Source organism: Cynoglossus semilaevis, chromosome 16, assembly GCF_000523025.1.
Source record: "Cynoglossus semilaevis isolate Cse_v1.0 chromosome 16, Cse_v1.0, whole genome shotgun sequence".
NCBI classification, from domain to species: Eukaryota; Metazoa; Chordata; class Actinopteri; order Pleuronectiformes; family Cynoglossidae; genus Cynoglossus; species Cynoglossus semilaevis.
The window spans coordinates 15428901-15448885 of NC_024322.1; the positions used below are offsets into that span (position 1 = coordinate 15428901).

General features: G+C 47.0%; 2 protein-coding genes across 14 annotated transcripts in view; both read right to left on the bottom strand.

Annotated features, from left to right (window-relative positions):
• Nucleotides 1-6: 6 nt before the first annotated feature.
• stk17b (serine/threonine kinase 17b (apoptosis-inducing)) lies at nt 7-6137 on the bottom strand. Its single transcript, XM_008328972.3, has 7 exons — nt 5541-6137; nt 3774-3986; nt 3342-3480; nt 2881-3007; nt 2722-2770; nt 2023-2202; nt 7-1523 (listed from the first exon to the last, which is right to left on the bottom strand). The coding sequence occupies exons 1-7, from the start codon at nt 5660-5662 to the stop codon at nt 1289-1291; spliced, it is 1065 nt and encodes a 354-aa protein (XP_008327194.1). The 5' UTR covers nt 5663-6137; the 3' UTR covers nt 7-1288.
• A 968-nt stretch (nt 6138-7105) lies between these two features.
• Nucleotides 7106-19985, bottom strand: part of hecw2a (HECT, C2 and WW domain containing E3 ubiquitin protein ligase 2a) — a 19317-nt gene continuing 6437 nt past the window's right edge. For 3 of the 13 annotated variants that reach the window (XM_025063523.1, XM_025063525.1, XM_025063524.1), the window contains exons 6-30: nt 19517-19624; nt 19013-19107; nt 18671-18737; nt 18238-18407; nt 17640-17779; nt 17411-17511; nt 16420-17243; nt 15791-16097; nt 15619-15717; nt 15296-15446; nt 15087-15193; nt 14583-14707; nt 14234-14446; nt 13552-13686; nt 13274-13394; nt 13083-13179; nt 12914-12997; nt 12763-12845; nt 12505-12625; nt 12275-12388; nt 11888-12040; nt 11717-11815; nt 11392-11521; nt 11158-11304; nt 10461-10939 (exon numbers count right to left, since the gene is read on the bottom strand). In XM_025063523.1, the coding sequence (XP_024919291.1) occupies nt 10499-10939; nt 11158-11304; nt 11392-11521; nt 11717-11815; nt 11888-12040; nt 12275-12388; nt 12505-12625; nt 12763-12845; nt 12914-12997; nt 13083-13179; nt 13274-13394; nt 13552-13686; nt 14234-14446; nt 14583-14707; nt 15087-15193; nt 15296-15446; nt 15619-15717; nt 15791-16097; nt 16420-17243; nt 17411-17511; nt 17640-17779; nt 18238-18407; nt 18671-18737; nt 19013-19107; nt 19517-19624 (4232 nt within the window). In that variant the 3' untranslated portion in view covers nt 10461-10498. The other 10 variants (XM_025063527.1, XM_025063531.1, XM_025063532.1 and 7 more) reach the window with 10 other exon arrangements.

The following is a 19985-nucleotide window of genomic DNA, read 5'->3' on the forward strand; positions in this document are numbered from 1 at the left end:
AGCAGGAATTAAAACTTGTATAAATGTGTGCTGGTTCATTTATAGGAATTAAATATCAGGTCGTTTGAAGGCACCTTAAAAAAATCATTTTCTCATTTCTAACACAGCGTTAACACTAACAGGAAGTCCACAGACGGCAACACGAAGTCTGGTTCGTACCAGCAACTTTGGCAACACTGGGTCACTGGTAATCACAGAAAAACACAGATCTAGCCCATAACACACACACACACACACACACACACATTCTTCTAAAAGACTTTCATCTGTACACAGATCAAAGAGTCTGCAGGGGCAAAGAGAAAAAGCAGAAACAAGTTTCACAACAAGTCCTGGTGAAAGTGAAGTGTTTGAGTCACGTTCCTCTGGTCGTGTTGAAGAAAGAGGAACTGTGAGCTAAGGGGTGAAGGGGGGGTGGGGCGGGGCGGGGCGGATGGTTTGACTCGGGGGCAGGTGTGTTCTGTGATGAGTCACTGGCCTTTTGTCAGTGAGTCCAAACAGGTCGGAGCTCAGATCAGTACAGTACGACGATGACATCACTGAGTCGACTGATGATGACATCACTGACAGCACCTATTACATCACAGCTATAACCAAACACCATGGTTAACTACGAGGCTGTAGCTGTGTTGAAGTAATCATCATGCGTGACACACACACACACCTATGTTCCTGAGTGTTTGCTCACACACTTTCAGCTAACATGAAACAACGAGGATGGTTTGGTTTGGGGAGGGGTGCTAGAGCCTATCCCAGCGGTGAGCATGAGAGGGCGCTGGGTTGCGGCAAAAACTTGAGCCTCTGCCTAAAACGTCTGCTCAGTCACGATTATAAATGAATTAGAGAAAAAAGTGAGAATGAGTGAAGGGAACAAAACACAGACCTAAACCTGTACACACACCCACACCACAGACATGTGGACCAAAACATGTGCAGTCCATGTGGACCAAAACCTGTGCAGTCCATGTGGACCAAAACCTGTGCAGTCCATGTGGACCAGGTTTTATTTCCCATGATGCCGCTCTACAGCTTTGCATAGATTTCCCTGTATTTACTGATGAATGGCCTTCATTAAAATCCTCCAGGTCAGAGACCCTGCTTTAACAGACACACAGGTGACCCCTGCTGGTCATCTTTGGTTTGACTGGTCCTTTATAAACACAGGTTCTGTTGCTGGTAGTTTGGTGAAGATTAAAAAAAAAAAAAAACTTTAAAAACTGAGGTGGAGACCTGCCCTGTTCTACCTCTGCCCCCCCGGCCGCGGCCCCACCCCCCCCCGCTCCCTTTTTTAACAGTCTCCTTCCCCCCGGGTAGAGCTTTCCTCATCAAAGCGAAACCTCTTTGCGTGGGAGTGCGGTGACTCCAGGAAGTTCTCCTTGTCTTCTGGATCCTCCGGGGGTGCTGCCCACTTTATACCACAGCTCCTCTCCCGGACCGGGCGGGTGGGGGCCGTGAGGTCGGGGCTCAAACACAGCTGCCACAGCCACGGGTGACTCATGCACTCTGCTGCACTGGGCCGGTCTCTGTGGTCACGACACAAATACAAATGTCAGAGTTCAAAGGTCAAGCAGCGGCACAGAAATACTGCCCTGAACAATGACAATGATTTTTATATTGTTCCAATGTTAGTAGTAGATGTTCAGATGGATCAGCATTGTGTCTTTGATGGCACTTTGACTACAGTTCCATTGGTGAAAAAAAAAATCAATATATCAATTGTTGACCATTGGTCGTGATACGTATCATATCTCCAGATTGTTGCCAACACACAGCTCTAATAATAACAATAACAAAGCACTGACAGGAAACCAAGGCTGACACTGATGACAATAACACTGAGGTGTGTGTGTGTGTGTGAAGTGACACACCTACATACTTTACTATTGTGTAACAATAAAGTCAATAATCAGCTCAGCTTCACTTCATGAGAAACTAACACAAACTGTGTTTGTGTGAACGAAGAAAAAAAAACAAAGTCTGTCTCATGTCTCATGTCCTAACACGTCATGTCCGTCCACTCACTCGGGGGCTTTGACCAGCAGTTTGCGGATGAAGTCCACGGCCAGCTCTGACACCATGGAGAAGTTCTCCCTGCTGTAGTCCACGTTGACCTGAGACACGTTCAGATACGTCTCCTGCTTATCGTCCCCGACAAAAGGGGACTCACCCGTCACCAGCATGTAGGCGATGACCCCCACACTCCTGCAGGGGGCAGAACCAGACAGGAGGAGACATCAAACCCAGAGCTGGAAGAACGTTTACAGAACAGAGTGGACCAGACCCACTAACTAACCAGGTTAGTCACCAGTACTAACCAGGTTAAACACTGTCATGTCACATGACTGTGTCACATATGAAAGGATTTCGCTGCAAAAAAAAAATGTACCCCCAGAGGTCGACACTGAGTAAAAACCCTTTCCCATCTCCCCCTCCCTGCAGCCCACATGGACACCACAGGGAACCAAGGCCACTGGACCTGTTCAGCCAGAGCACAGGAGTTTGTTTACTGTCCACAAGGAGGCGGTCCCACCTCCAAGGACAGGGGTAAACTCTGCACCATAAATTCGACTGTAATTCATGAATAAAATTTCACCCAACAGCCCAGCAGGGGGAGTAGAGGGTCGGTGAATGATCTTCTGGTTGTTTATATTTTAAAATAAACATTAGCATTAGCTGCTGAACACACGTGACATCACAGCGACATCAGAGCGACACACTCACCACAGGTCGGTGGCTGTAGTGATGGGTTCATAGTTCAGGACCTCAGGAGCTGAAGTGGACAAGAGGTCAGAGGTCACATGAGTGTCACAACAACATTTGTGTGTAAACAGTCACAACTTGATGATGATGATGATGTCACCGCCCCGCCCACCAACTCACCCACATATTCAGGTGTGCCCAAGATCTCCCTGAGTTCTCCCACGGCCCCCAGTCTCCGAGCCAGACCGAAGTCTACGATCTTGATGTCTCCTAGAGGAGAGAGGCCGGTGAGGAGGATGTTCTGAGGCTGGAGACAGGAAACAGTTTTTATGAAACTTCCCACTTGTCACTGAACGTTCAAACTTTTCACCACCAAACAGGAAACACTTTTATGTCCTCACAGTCAGAGGTCGTTGACCTGCCTGGTGGTTAAGGAAGTTAGGTACGGCCTGCTCACTAAGGTGCTGGGTTAACGCAGTGTTTCTCAATTATTTTCTACCCAGGCATTTTGGTATCAGGCTTTCATTATTAAAGGATAAAACGGTCACGATTCTTACGGATATTAAATAATTATGCTAATATGGGGACGGTGATATCGGCGGAGGATTGGATGTTTTACAGCGACATCATAAACAACAGACCTTGAGGTCCAGGTGGACCAGGTTACTTTGGTGCAGGTTGTGGACCCCCTCCAGGGTCTGTCTGATCAGACGGGTGATCTGAGCCTCTGGCAGCAGCTCGTCAGAAACACAGTGGTCGAAAATCTCTCCGCCCGCAGCACTGACCGAACACACACACAACACACACACACAACACAGAGAAACATTCCACAATAGTTAGTTCCTTGAAACGTAATGAACTTCATCGGTACTGTCTGCTGCATTCAGGTCGGGATTCAAACCAGCAACCCTCCTTCAACCATGTGAACATTACTTAGGATCAGAAAACACCTTAAATATTTATACATGTAGATGATGATCAACGTCAGTTAAAAGTTCAGTTAACGGTTCAGTAAATGATTTAGTTAACAGTTTAGTTAATGATTTAGTTAACAGTTCAGTTAACAGACTTACTATTCCAGGATTAGGACGATGTCGTGGTCCGTTTCGTGGGCAGCGTGCAGGTTGACCACGCGGTTGTTGTTGTGGCTCATCTCCAGGACGGCCATTTCATGAATGACCTCTGAGCGACAGTCGCGACCTCTTCTTCTTTTACGTAAAAACTTAGCAGCAAAGACTTTTCCTGAGCTCTTCTCCACACAGCGTTTGACCACAGCAAACTTCCCCCTGATGAGGAGAGAGAAGGGGAGGCAGGGGGGCAGGATATGGGAGGGTGGGGGGCATTTAATGTAAACACTTACATTACTGATATGAAAAGTTTTCTGACTTCGGCGACAGATACATCATAGCTGGGACCATCAGGGTGACTGCACTCACTCAGGGAGGGGCACAGGGTCATGTGACCAGCGGCTGCTCCCAGCTTCATGATTCATTATGGCTGATAAACCTGAAAGGCTACAATCCGGCTATAGAGAATTATCAGAGCGTGCAGCGCTAATGATACACACTGACACACAACAGACCACAGTCTGTGCTGCAGAACCATCTGCTGAGCTGGACCAGAACTGTCTGGACCGACCAGAGGATCCGGCTCCAAATAACTGCCCCTCATCTGAGGCAGTGTGGTTTATAATTACAACGACAAAGAAGCTAAAACCTCTGCTCCCAAAATAACTGACACCAAGGAGAAGACGAAGATGTCTGTGAAACCAAAGAACAGCGAAATACTTAAATACCCCCCCGATCCCCTGACGTAACATCATACCTTGGATGAAGTTAAAATTACCCCCCCTCGAAAAAAAACAGGAAGAAAACTAAAATCAATGTTATGTTGAAATTCTATTCTTTTTCCTGTGCCCTCCAGGGGTCGTCACAGTGGACCATCCTCCTCCTCCTCACCTTGACTCCTGCCTCATCTGCCTCAGAACAACTCCACTTCCTCTTTTATCACATCCACAAATCACATTAACACTGCCCCCCCCCACCCTCAGACTTCCTGTGTGGACATACCCAGAAGTCACCACTTCTTTATTTCAGCCTGGTTCACACCAAGTGTTCACTTCCTTCCTGTGTGTGTCACATCACTGAGCACAAACCCTTTGAATGTGATCATCAACCATCAGCAGTTACCCAGCTGACACATGGTGCCAAAACTACCACAATGGTCCTCTGTGGGACCAGTCCAACCCGGACCCTGGTACTGAGACTCCGGGTGTTTACAGAAGACAATGTTTACGCTGCACAACCGCCACCACAGACCACAGATTTGTTTGACCTCCAGTCACATTATTCAAATTAAGGAGGGGAGAGGGGGGGGAACCAGGGATCAAACAAGGACCCCTACTGTAAGGCAGGAGCTTGAACCACTACACCAGCATGATGCCCCATGAGGATTCAAATCAACAACCTTCAGGGTAAATCATCACAAAACAAATACCAGTATCTGAATATTGTCTATTATTAACTAAAATACCACCTGAAACACAACGTTTATACAGTAAAATACTGGGTCACAGTAGACAACAGTGAAACACCAAGAACTTTCACATAGATGTACTTTAAAGTTTTTAGTTCAACACTAAACTATTTCTACGTTAAACAGCAATAACTAGGTGAGGGGCATTAAACCACCTGACCAGCAGGGGTGGCTAAATCTCAGACATTTGTCCGGATTTTAAAAGTTTTGTCGCCACAAAAATCTAACCCATGACTAATGCCTGGCTCCGAAGTCGGTCTGAGCTGCTGCAGACAAACCACTACTGGACCGGAAGTGGTACTGACCTGCCTAGCTCTCCGGTGATTTCATACACACTTTCCAGCGGCTCCGTGCTGATTGGAGTCTGGATGTCGCTGAGCAGTCCAGCCGGCAGTCCGCTCCGGCTGTCCAGTCTCCTCCGAGACATGGTACCGGGTCACTGGTACCAGGCTGCTGCCGCCGCCGCCGCCGCCGCTGGTGCACTGTTCCTCTGTTAGTGGACGGTGGACGGAGCAGTGAGGCCGGACTCGGTGGCTAACACAGTGGCTCCATGTCACTGCTGGCCTCGGTCGGTGACCGTGCTATTGTACAGACTCAGATAAACTTCACCGCCAGTATCACTCCGCGCTTTAAAAGTCACTTTCCTCGCAGCGGTGCAGATTTCTAGTCCCGGTTCGTTTCTCCGGACATCGTTCAATTCCACGACGAAACACGACGGGTCGGCATCAACAAAGTTAATCCACAGAGTTTCGGGTGATTTCACATCCCTGTTTGACAGACACTCGGTGGACACGTCACAGCTCCACGCATGCGCGCACCGTGCAGTGTCGAGTTTTGAAAAAAGCCTGTTGAAGGTTTGAACAGTTGGACGTCACACAGCTGCTAACATCCGACGGACAGCGATTCACATGAATATATTCAGATATATACATTTGTTCAACATGCTTGAGGTTGAAAACTTGTATTTATATCATTTTTAATCAACCAAAAATAAATAAATAACCGCCCGGCGGTGAAGTAACTTCGCCTCGTTCTGTTAAGAGACAGGAAACGTGGACTCGTTTGGTTTTGTCCCGTGGTATGATTTTTTTTTTCAGAAATAAAATAATTATGAAATTGGGTAGAAATAAATATTTGGCCTCCACATTAACAAAGTAATTTTAGTAGATTAAAAAAATAAATAATTTTGTCGGATACCTAAACCGCTTGTGGTACTTCAGCTCCCTCTAGTGGTACGCTGGCGAAACAGTGGTGTTAGATAAAATAAAATAGTGCTTATAATTTAGGTCGTTTGGTGCTGAAGGTTGAGTCTATAAATGATGGTCCTGTTTCCTGGATCAAAATGTTCAATTTTTTATTACAATCATCATCATCATGAGTGGAACTGAGACACAGGAGCTTTGCATAGAGTGAAAATCAGAAAAGTCGAGCTAGCTGCTACTGGGAATACTGTGGTGGCTTTTGGGAACTGGAAGTATTTACCTTTCTTTAAAAAAAAAAACGTTTTTGTTGTCGTTTTTGCTGTATTTTTATGAAAAATGTAAACGTTTATAAGTAATAAATAATATCCTGCTTTAATGCCTCGCTGTCGCCGCGGCTGTGGGAGGAGTCCACCGTGTTAGCCTAATGATTGGACAATGCAAACCCCAAAGCTTTGGTACATTCGGTGCAAAATATATATTTGAAGAGACAACAGGACAGACGTACATACACAGGGATATAGAAAGAGACAAACAAACACACATGGTACACGTACACGTGCACTCACATCTTACAAAATCAAAACAGCCCTATTGGTCCGTCACCGATTCAGATGTGCAGTAGAACAGAACCATCCATCGAGAACAAAGACAGGCTGACGTGCACATGGTACAGGGACCCGGTGCCGTGACACTGGTCACTGAAACGGTCCCTCAGTCTCACAGGTCCAATCAGAGCTGAGACTCAGGTGCGTGTGAGGTCACATGTCCCAGGTGACCTGTGGCCTCATGCACACCTGACTCTGTCCGAGGCCACTGGGCCCAGAACCAAAGCTAAACCGCTGCCTTTTCACAAAGTTTTAATAAGAACCTCATGCAAAGAAGCTAGTAAGGACGGAGTGTTGCACTAGTTCAGCATGCAATATCGAGCTATGACACAACGCCACCTATGGGTTTCTGCCCCGCCGCAGCTCACAGAGCTGGCCGGGAAGATTCCGGCATGCAGAAGTGGACAGAGATACTGACGGAGACACAGACGTCTGCATCCACATCTCACACCACATCTGGGACTGTCCAACGGTTCCAGCCCCAGTGGTAGAACTCAGAACTTTGTACAATACATGTAATCTTGCATGCACCCCATGTATGTATGTGTGTGTGTGTGTATGTGTGTGTGTGTGTGTAACTGACAGTCTCAGGCTCATCTTTGTCCACGTCACCACAGGCTTTCAAATTATTTTAACGGAATATTTCAGGTGTTTTTGAAGAGTTGTTGTCCAAGGTACCGACACACCGTCAGTGATCAGTACTAACACAATGTCAGTGATCTGTGTCTCTTAAATATAAACTCAGGTGAATTCAAGTCAAAAATGTAAAATTCTGAAGTGGCAAATAAAAGTCACTTTCCACATATTTATATATTTATGTGGACCATGTGACCAGGTACAAATCAATTTGATTCAGAGCAAATGGACAGTTGTCCTGGTCCATCACATAGAGACAAACAACCATTCACAACCGCATTCACACTCACACCTACAACACCTACAACCTGCGTTGTAGGTGTTGTTACCTTGCTGTCAGGAGCACCACTCAGGTTTCCACCGCATTTCCACCATAAAAAAATATTTTCTAAAATTGAAATGTTAAAGATTTTACACACATGCACAACAAAAGTGTGAGTTGTATTTTGACTTTGTTAATTATGATTAGTTGATTTTTGCAACTTCTTCAGCCTAAAGTAAAGAGTAGGGATGTCCCATATTGACTTTTTTGCTGATATTCCCGTATCAACCATACCGATACAACGGGGCAGTGGTGGCCTGGTGGTTAAGGAAGTTAACTGCCCCCTGCTCACTAAAGTGATGGGTTAAAGCAGTGTTTCTCATTTATTTTCTCCCATGCCCCCCCAGGGGATAAAAGTTTTTTAACCACCCCTGCAAATTGAAATATTATTAAGGGCCTGGCAATATTTATTTATTTATCAGTACAAACCACTGTATGAGTTGCCGGCACCAGCATCTTACATACTAAAGTAGATTAATAAAATGAGCTGCAATGCTGCCATCTAGTGGCTTTCACTTTCATATACAGCTGTTTTTCCCCGAAAATATTATTAGGTCACTCATCATTTGGTGAAACCCAGACATTGTGTTATCAGGTTTTCGTTATCGGAGGAAAAACCGATAATGATTCTTATTATATTACATAATTATGCTAACATCGGGCCGATAATATCGGTCGTTGAATAATATCAGACATCCCTAGTGAAGACATAAATTCCACTGTGACAACCTGACACTGTCTCTGCTATGTAAACAACTACCTCTGGAACAGACACTGGTCATTTCTGTGTGTGTGTGAGTGTGTGTGTGTGTGTGTGGTACAGTAGTTTATAATAATGCAGCCTCAGTGCATAAAAGACACAGGTCGGAGGTCCAGAGAGGAAACAGGAGCCACTGTCTCTGAGGTGCAGGTTGAAGACACGATGTCCTCAGATTTAGAAACCAAGGCCATGAACGTAAAAAAAAAAAGTTAAAGCACAGGTGTGGCTGCAGTGAACACGAGAAACCTGTGAGTTTGTTCCACTTCTCCTCCACTCCTCCAGAGAGTGCTCACCTTGGACAGGAATGTGAGAGAGAAGCGGAGCTCTGTGGTCAATCCTGTGCTGAGGGGGAGATGACGTAGTCGCCGTTTGGAGGAAATCATTTTATTTCTCCAGGTCGCCTCTCTGTCTGGTCGTTACTCCAAACCAAAGGTGCTGGTTTCCTCCACTGCAGTGACCAGCTTCTCATAGAGCATGGAGAAGGACGGGTAAGGTGGTAGGTCCAGACGGTTGAAGCAGGTGTGAGCCCTGTGGACGAGAAAGAACAGAGAACCGATTCAGTTCCACCTGCTGCCAACAGGTCCATCCATCTGACCATGACAACAATCCTGCAGTTCTCCTCCAAACTCCACAAGGGGGCGATGATAGAAAAGTGACATCTTAGGTTTCTGTGACATCATCATTCCTGTCTCAGTGACATCATCAACACTCGACTAATGAGAGCTGACAGTGATGTCATCAGGGGGCGTTACCTGGGTAAGGAGGTAATTTTTCCCCACTTCTCCACACAGAATCTGCGAGGCCCATTACTGCCCCTCAAGGAGGCAAACCCCTCATAGGGAATACTGGACGTCCCCGTCACAAACTGGAGGCAGAAAAATCATTGAAATAAAACCAGACTCTTGGTGTTGTTTAAACAGAAAAGATAAAATAAGAGGACAAGAACTTAAACACCTTTCAAAGCCAATGACAGTCGTTCCAACGATATTGTGAGGCTAAAAAAACCTTTTTTTAAATTATCAGAACTGGAACAGTTCTGTTTCCAAACTGTTGTTTTTAATTTTTTAATTTTTAAAAAGTGTTGAATAATAAAAATCACAGCGATTTAATGACTTATGTTTCACGTGCAGTCAAAGCAGCTGAGCTGCAGTTCAGCCAGCCTCCACACGGGGGCAGCTGATAGGCATGGTGTCCTACCTGCAGCAGCCTGAGCCTCTGCTCATTGTTGAATCTTTCCACCGCTGCCCAGAACCAGCGAATCACGATGTGGTTGTCATGGTAACCTGGGGAGACGTTAGATGAAAATGATGATGACTGTGCATGAATCAGAAGAAAAACAAAGAAGACCCTCTGCTCTCCAGGCTGTCCCTCTGCTCCCCCTCCCCCCCGCAACTGTGTCCTCACTGATGTTGACACTTTAACAATGACTTCATTTTTTGCCCTTGCCTCAGTTGACTGCTGATGCTAAAGCTGCTGATGCTAATGCTGCTGATGCTAATGCTGCTGATGCCCAGGACTAATGACAACAGTTTTTATTTCTGAGTCATCTACCTACGTTGTACTACATCAGGGTACACACCTCCTCTGTACTCTGTGTTGTTCCTCCAGTCGGCCAGGTCGATCTCTGCAGTACCTGCAATCACCAGCTCCAGCTCCCTGGCATCGAAAACCGACACCAGCCGCACATCCACCACCTAACACACACACACAGACAAGGACAACAAAGGGTTAAAGAATGTCAGCTGCTGTTATCAGTCACTGTGATGTCATCGAGTCTGAGCAGACTGAGACGGCAACCAGATGATGCTATACTCCAGGTCCTGTAGGGGCAGTGTGGTGCAGAGGGCTGAAGATACCCCTGAGGGGCTAATGTAACAGAGAAGACTTCATTTGATGATGGTTTCACCGAGAGAGAACCTGCAGTGATACACGATGTCAGAAGAGGCAGGTGAAGATGTGAGGGTGGTTCAGGACATGTACAGTATGATGACAGGAGGACTGGGGTCACATGACTGGAAGAGAGGAGGAGGTAACAACACAGATTAGCTCCCAGGCTTCGGTTCCTGGAATGGTGATGAATATGCTGACTCATGAAGTCAGCCAGTGGTCTCCATGGACCACGATGTCCACAGATGACATTGTAATCTGCAGTTAGGGTTGGCAGCAGATGGAGGAGAGCCTGAGGAGGAGGAGGAACAGGAGGAAGAAGAGGACAAACCAGGACAGACAGCAGGACAAAGATCTCCTCATACTATTAAACCAACATACTATCAGACTATCTTACTATCCAAAGTGAGGGGCGCAGCCCCACCTAGGATGCACCAATTTGTTGTTTTATTTCCTCCAGTCCTTATTCAGAACAAACAGTTAATGTTATCCTTCCGTCGTGGGTCGTACCTCGTAGAAGCCTCTGACCAGACTCTCCGTCTGCTGGGCCACGCCTCTCTCGATACGCCACTTGACCATTCGCTCGATGTACTCCTTCTTGTTCTTCTCGGACACTGGGATACCCGCCCCCCCGGGCTTCAGCTCTCTCTCTGTGATCTGCACAACAACAGACAGAGGACTTATTTGATTAGTCTATTTGAAAACAGTAATAAAAACAGTACTAAAAAGTACTCCATGACGTACCTGTCCAAACACCTCTTCGTTGACGGTGAAGGTGAGGTCCAGCATGTCCTCGATGTCGTTGTCCTTCATCCACTGGAGACTTTGGTGGAATTCTTCGTCCAGGAACTCCAGGTCACTCAGATCACAGGGACTGCATCAACAGGGTCAGAGGTCACAAACACACAATGTACAGTAGAAATGGGAGTCTAACTGATGGTGCCTTGCTCTGGACTGCATCGACAGGGTCAGAGGTCAACAACGTATAGTACAATTGGGAGTCTAACTGATGGTGCCTTGCTCATTAACAGTGAAGAGAAGGGGAGGACAGAAGGGACTGTTTGATTACATGCGAAGCAGGCCCTTGTAGAAGGGTCTGGTGAAGAAGGCGTCCAGCAGGTACTGATGGACCAGGGCCAGGCCCAGGATCCGTCCACTGAAGCGAAACCTAAGGAAGACAAACAGTGAGGGACACAGACACAGAGACGGACACAGAGACAGAACTGTACAGACGGCTCACCACTCATGATGGTTGTCCACAAACGCAGACATGGGGCTGATCTGGACCGTGTACGTGTCGTTGGCCGAATATTCAAACAGGCCATAGTACGGGTTGAACAGTTCTCTGGACACCAGGAAAAAGAACTCTCTGGAAGGTCCACTGTAGTCCAGTCTGGAAACAAATACCAGAACACACTGTCTGTTTACGTCTGTAGAACGAAAGAGTAGATGTCAGAACCTAGAGCTGTGTGTCTCCCTTCAATTCCTGTGTGTATATCAGTGCTGTGTTCAACTGAACAGGCCCAGGGTTCACTGTGAGTGGATGGAAACTTTTCTGTGTGTCTTTCACTAAAGAGTTTTCTCTCAGTGGATAAAAAAAACAGTGGGAATACAGTTAAGTACTCACCCATCCTCACCCACAAAGCTGACGTACAGTTTACTTCTCTGCAAGTCTTTACGAGAATAACACATGATCTGGTTGAAGGCATCTTCTAGAAGGTGGTCTCTACGAATGATCAGCCTAGGAGCAGGTGTACAAACAGTACCAGAAAAAAAGAGCTCATTTAGAAAAAAGTACTTTTATATCACATCACACATGCTGTAGATGGTCAACCAATCCGCAGGTTTGAAACCTACTTGACTTTTCCTGGTCCTTGGCCGTAACCTTTGGTCTCCAACTTGCGATAGAAGTTTCTCAGTTTAGCTTCAAAATCTCGCTTATAGGGAGCAGGAGCGCGAGCGTTGGCTCTCTGGGTGCCTGAGGTCAAGAACGACGAAGAGTGTAAGGATGTCAAATAGTTTCATAAACTCTTTTTTAGGTCAGTATAAAACATTAGTAGATCTTAGTAACAGCAGGAACTTCTACAACATGAACCTCTGGACTGAAGGTCTTACCAGGGGAGCTCTGGGGGGAGGACAGACAGTAACCTGGGTGGAGTAACTGGGGGATGTACGACATCACTTCCTCTTCAAATAAACTGCAGAAACCAGGACAGTGTTAGCATCGCTGCATGTGTGACGTGACCAGTTATGGACAGAGACCCACCTCAGCAGCATCACTAGGTCAGCGTCACTGGACAGACGAGCCAGACCATTGACTCCCTCTGTACGGATGAACTGCACCTTCTCTCTGCAAACACACACACACACACACACGTACGTCAGTGTCAGGGGGAGGACAGACTCGGACAGAGGGAGGGGGGAGGAGGTCGTACTTGAGGGAGTGGTTCCTGCTCAGCTCCGGCTGCCTCTCCTGCAGGATCTCTAAGATGTTGGGCTGCCGTAGGAAGGCCACGATCTTGTCATTGTAGGCTGTCAGAGGATCAGAGAGGACGGCTGAGTGGGGGGTGGGGGGATGGAGGGGGCTCTGGGTGTGTGTGTGTGTGTGTGTGTGCCATTCACTCACCCACAGGCACCACATCAGGGCACTGACTCCGACTGGAGCCGCTGAACGTGCTGGAGGGGCGGGGCACGATGGCCTGGTTGGTCTGCCGGGAGTCGTCCACCACCTGGGACAAGAGGAGACACTACAGTTCAGGTGCATCCCAGTTCTGGGTCCAACCCACCGGCCTGTGGTCACTGGAACTGTTTCTGAATAAATCTGGGAGAGAATATTCTAAAACTCTAAAACCCAGTGTGGGTTAGCTCCAGGGCTAGCTCCAGGGTTAGCTCCAGTTCACCTACCTCTCCAGCACTGTGGCTGCGTTGTCGGCTCAGGTGTTGGCGGTGGGCCAGCAGACCAGTGGAGCGGGAACTCTGGAGCGGCAGCCGTGGATCGATGAAGGTCGTGGAGCGACAGTTGTGATCCACGAAGAAAGGCTGGAGAGTAGAACACAGGAACCGATGATGACGTTTGAACCAACTCCATGTTCCACACACACAGATGTACACAGAACCGACACTGGACTAACCAGTCGAACAATAAAATGTCATTCGATATTTGATACGGCCGTGTATCGGCAAGGATCTGATCAATACGATATGTATCACGATACAGGGGCAAGGATACGATATATTGCGATTATTACACAACGATATATTGAGTGTTTTTTTTAACACTATTACACGACGATATATTGAGTGTTTTTTTTAACACTGTAATTGTAGCAAAACTGAGACTCTGCTGCTGTTGCATCTTAACATCAGGTTACTAACACTGGAACAGAGGGATCTACAGTTGTATCAATATTTTCTTATCTACTGTAGGGATGTCTGATAAACTTGGCAGACCGATACTATCGACATTAGCATAATTATGTAATATCTGTCCTCCGATATTAAAATGCCTGGGTTTCGTCAAATATGTTGGAAACATAGTTGGTGTTTGGTATAAAAAAAAAGTCTGAAAACCACAGCATGGAACAACCTCTTGATGAGCGGAGGAAACACACACCTTCCCAGTGTGGTCGTGCTTCATCTCCCACCCTCGGGGAAGCTCCAGCTGCTTGTTAGAAAACATGTTGAGGAAAGTGACGAGGTCGCGGTTGTGCTGGTAGCGTTCGAAGTAATGAGCGTCCCGGCGCACCTTACTGATCATGTGCTTCAGGCAGGTGTTGCTTGTAAACATGCGGTAGGCACTCTAGTCGGGGGTGGGGGGGATTAGGAAAACAGGAAATGGAGAAATGATTTAGACGAGTTGGTGGGAAAGAAATCATTTCTGTCGTCAACATAAAACAAACGAGTGTAAACAAAGACACGGAGCTGGTTTGACCGACAGGGTTTGAATGCAGCACGGTGAAGAAGTCTGGGCTGCACAGGAACTTGGCGCTGGGAGACTGGAGCAGCAGAGAGAGGCGTGAGCGGCTGCCCGTGTGAGCCACCGTGCTCTCTCGCCGGTACTCTGAAAAGAACACACACACACACACACACACAGACAGTGTTGAAATACAACACAAGGCTGATGTATGTGGATCTAATCTAATCTTCAGAATTCAGTGAAAAACTCAACAAAATAAAATACAGTACAATAAGAAACACAGTGAAACTGTCTGTCTGGTTCTGACTAAGGCCACTCCTCCGTGACCTCTGTGACCTTTTCATCTACAGCTTTGACAATCAATAAAATTGAAATAAAATTTTTCTTTCCTGTGCGGCCCTGTATCAGACCGGGATCCAGTGGTTGGAGACCACTGCTCTACATTACAACAGACACTGGTATTTTGTATTGTTATGTGAATGGTGTAGTACCAGCTGCTGTACTACTGTATGACATCACTAACCAGACATGGGGTGGGATATGAGTTCAGTCTCTGGTTCAGGGACCAGGTCCACGGAGGTGTCCTCGGACCGCTCACTGTTGGTGATGGTTCTTCTGATGCTCTGGTATCTGTGGTTCGGAGTACACATATGAACGGTATGAGTCTGAGCAGTAATCACGTAGTACTGCAGTACAACACTGGCTCCTGCTACTGTGAAGCAGAACCCTCACCTGCGGTTCAGTTGCTCCATCTGCTGAATGGAGTTGGAGCGAGTCAGGCCCTGTGGGGCCGGAGGTCCAGTGGGACGCTGCCATGTCGTGGTTCTGTTCACATGGTCCACAAAGAAGATCCTGCCGTGACTGTCGATCCGAGCCTCCCAGTCTGAGAGGAGGTGACAGAGAGGAAGAGGAAGAGGAAGAAGAGTCACTCAGGTCCGTGAAGGTAACAGGTAAAGGTTTTTATCATGTATTTTTAATGAATACACACACACACACACACACACACACAAAGGCTTCACAGACACACAAACAATGAGGTAGGTGCGGACACACACACTCACTAGGGGGCAGTGGCTCATCCACACGCTGGTATCTGTGGATATCGTGTCGTACGGAGGGGAGAGAGCGAACAGGATGACCTATGACCTGGGCCCCTGAACACAGGAGGCAAAACTAATCAAACCTGAACATCATTGATCATCATCAGAGTCTGGTCGATGTTCGTACCTTCATCTTCAACAGCTCCTCTCTGCTCCTGCTCTGGATCTGTAGACACCTCATCATTCTGACGCTTGGTGTTCTCGCCTTCCTCCTCCACAGACGCCCCCCCCACAGCCTGCAGACTCAGCCTCCTCACACTTATCTCCCCCACCTCCTCCTGCTGCTGCTGCTGCTCACTGGCCGGCAGAGCTTGTCCTTCAGCCTCAAAGACGTCAGGATCTCCGTCACCTTCATCATCCTGTCTGGTCCTCGGGAGGCTGGAGACGTCTGGCCCCCCCGGATCGATGGCTGTCTCTGCTCCCTCTGCTGGTTCCTGCCAAACAGATCACAAATTACTGAAGCGCCATTTCCAGAAAAGTTGGTTTGAACCTTATAAAAACTTCAAATCTGTCTCATGGACCTACGAATGGAAATGTTTCTCACTGATGGCTGTGTTGGCGAGAATCTGACGATACGTATCACAATACAGGGACAACAATACGATAAACTGAGATAAATTAAAAAATTAAAATTAAAATAATTTAACTGTTGTAAAACTGTAACACAATGATGTTTTTTTGCTTGGATTAAACAATGTTGACTAAATGATGTGGACTCAAAGATGGCGTTGGAGTGATGCGAACTGAAGAACTCACCACAGCTGAGGTCACTGCTCCTAAACAGCTCTCTGATAATGAGTAGAGCGTCTGTGGAGCGGTTGCCATGGAGCAGGTATCCATCTCTGACGAACCTTCCTCAGCAGGCACATGTCCTCCTCCAGGCTCCTCCCCCATCGCCGTCTGAGCATCGGCCTCTGTGAACGGACCCTCGTCCACCTCTGAAAAGACATCCGGCTCCAACACGTCGTCTAGATCCAAACCTGCCAACACCCCCTCCTCAGGGGCGACCTCCTCTGACAAAGCCTCAGGCTCCACCTCCACCACAGAGGGTCCATGCAGCTCCAGCTGCTGAATTTCAGGAAAAAAGCCTCCGTCGTCGGGGACGTCCATGTCTGGAGTTATTCCGTTGATCAGCAGCGGCGACAGCGGCACCGGGGTGATATCGTTAGCCCCCGACCTCTCCTCGTCCTCATCTGAATCTATGTGCAACATAGCACTGAGCCTCGTATAAGTGGGAAAACTAGAGCGCAGTTTGGGTGAGGCAGCACCCAGGGGTCTTTCCCCGGGGCCCTTGGGGGCCTCGATGGCATCAAGGCCTTCGCTGAGCGACCTCTGGAGCATTTCATGTCCCGACAAGCGCTCAGGCTCCGAAAATCTGGCCTCTCCAATAAATGGAAAGTCCTTATCTCTGCAGGCTGTGGCCCCGCCCTCAAATGGACCCTGAGAGCCCTGGTAACCTGTGGGGGAGGGGCCTGCAGCGACCAGCCCTGGAAGGTGATGTGGGAGGTCCTCATCATCCGATGGAGTTCCCGGAGCGCCGTTTAACGAAGAAATGCCGATGATAGAGTCAGGAGAAGCACCTGTGGAGGAACAGTACCAGTTAACAGGAACAAAAAACAGTTCTATCCATCTAACAAGTACAAAAATAAGGTTCTATCTACGTGACAAGAACAAATAAGGTTCAATCTAACAGGACCCAAACGTTTCGGTAATAAAGATTAACGATGATACGTAGCGATGTACGTACCATCAGGTCCAGTTGACGTTAGCTCCACCTTGAACTGTAACTGACCACTGACGTGTTCGGTGGGCAGCCGCCGACACAGAGATAAGCTAACGGGCTGGACGCTGCACAGAGGAGGAAAGAAGAAGAGTTTCCTGTTAACATTTGTATTTGTATATATGCTGACAGAAAGTTTCAATATATTGTCTGCCTGTTGTAATGCTGTAAATTATATTGTATGTACATCACTTACCCAGGAATCTTTTCAATGAGCCGCTGCACAGGGATGGCCAGCTGACCGAGGAACCGCTTGATGATTGGTCGACTCTTTGCGAACTTGTCCTTAACCTCGATGTACAGGATGTCCGTCATCAGTGCAACAAATGTGTACTTCTGCAGAGCAACAACACGACACCAGGTGAGTTCAACATCAAACCTCAGCGATGGTGGCGAAAAGTCACCTGGTGTCTTGGACCCTAACTGGAGTGAATGTACCAGGAACTGTACTAATCCAGCAACCGATACCAATAAAGGCCTGGGAATGTTTACAATCCCCTGATTATTAAAATAGATCAATAAATTGAGCTGCAATGCTGCCATCTAGTGGTTTTCACTTTCATATACAGCCGTTTTCCCCCACAACCGGCTGCATGTATTGGTATTGGGTGATATGGGAATCAAAAATTAAATGTTTGGACAATATCAGCATTTCGTAAAGTTAATATCGGAAATCCCTACTTGTTGTTATTTTTAGGTAATTATGTTATAATTGTACTGATCCGAACATCAGATCAGGCTGCATGCGACCCCTGAACCTAAATGCGTTTGACGCCCCTGCTCTGGCCCCTCACCTCTCCGTGCCACACAGGGTTGATGGTGTTAGCGATGATGGCTGATCTGCGTTCTTGTCCGTGGTGACTGAAGACCGGGAAGATGCTTCTCTTTCCTGGGTGGATGGACATCTTCAGATATGGGTCTGGATTAAAAAACATGCCCTTCTTCAGCCCCGTGGCCCGTAAATCTGGAACAGCAGATGGGGGTCTGATCACACAGAATCAAACACTTCCTGTGGTCAAGTAAAAAATAATTATGGTTATCAAAGTATTTGATTGGTAAAAAAAAATAATTTTATCAAACGTTGTTTTACTCTTTTCCTTTTCTTATGTGGAGGACCTGGAGAACCTGGAGAACCTGGAGAACTGCCCCTCCTCCTGCCTGTTGCCCTGGGTCTCAGTTAGTCATTTAAGATACCCAAAAAAAATAAATATAAAAAGATAAACTGACCTGTTAAAGTGAAACTGATCAGTTTCCGGGGGTGTTCGATTCCCACCTGCTCTGCCAGCCCTTCCACCTGGTGGAGAACAGACCACATTACACTGTGAATACATTAATAATCATTTGATGATGAGGCAAATTGAATCCATGTCATGTGACTGTAGACTGACCACAGTGTCCAGTCACTGCTGGACACGCTTACGTTAGCATTAGCATTAGCTCCACTGCTATCTATTTTTTTGATTTATTTTGTGTTTTTTCTCCTTTTCTTTAAATGTTTGTGGATTTTTTACATTAACCGTCTTTTCATGATGTTGTTAAAATGAACCGTGTGTGAAGTGTCTCACGGACCAGGACTGCAGGGTTCTTGATGGTGATGCAGGGCGTGGTGGCCCGCAGGGCTCCACTCACTCCGTGGTAGTACTTGAAGCAGATCTTGGTCTCGGCTGCAGTCGACGGAGGAAACAACGTTCAACAAACAAAGACAACGTTAACATTTTTCTACTCTGTCAAATCCTGTGACTAGAAATTTTAAAAACCCTGAGCTGCTACAAATGAAATCAATCCAAGTCCGAGGTTTCATTTCCCGCCTCAGCTGTCAAACTGTCCGCAGAACAAAACCTCACTTCTGTCTGAGGTATGAATTCATTTTTAAATTTAATTACATTTTTAAAAATTGATTTGTATGGTCTGTATATCTGACATACAAAAAAACTACCACCACCTACTGTACTGGAGGGTGTAGTGCCATGGTATGACCAGTGACTTTTTGATGCACATTTTTTTTTAATTTCAACTGATTGTGTCATTACATCCCTACGCAGCAGTGAGTGTTTGTTGGAGATCGTGACTTACACTCCATGAAGTACGGCCCGGCCTCCAGCCTCCAGACTATCTGACCCTTCTGGGTGCCGTTCACGCCTCTGTTCTTACAGTCCCACACGTTGGACGGACTTGTTTCATCTGTGAAGACATGAAGACATCATGTTGTCGTTAGCCGCCGTTAGCTCTGTGGCTGTGCTACATTTGATGCTGTACAAATGTCGACTCCCCCTACTGATCGTCTCCTCACAACGCTGAATGAAACAGATGAGCTGACGGAGAAAGACTGGAGAACTGCTCCACCTTCAACAATGTTTATCTTTCTATAATTAGACCAATCCGCTCCTAAAATAACCGGCCTACAACCTCTGATGAGAAGGACAAAATTTAAAAACGGGGGGGAGGACAGAGGGGGAGTCAGAACCACTGGGAGCAGCATTTTTCTGCAGAGATAAATGTTCTGTAGCAGCAGACACGGTTGACTGGAGGGGGGGGGGGTCGG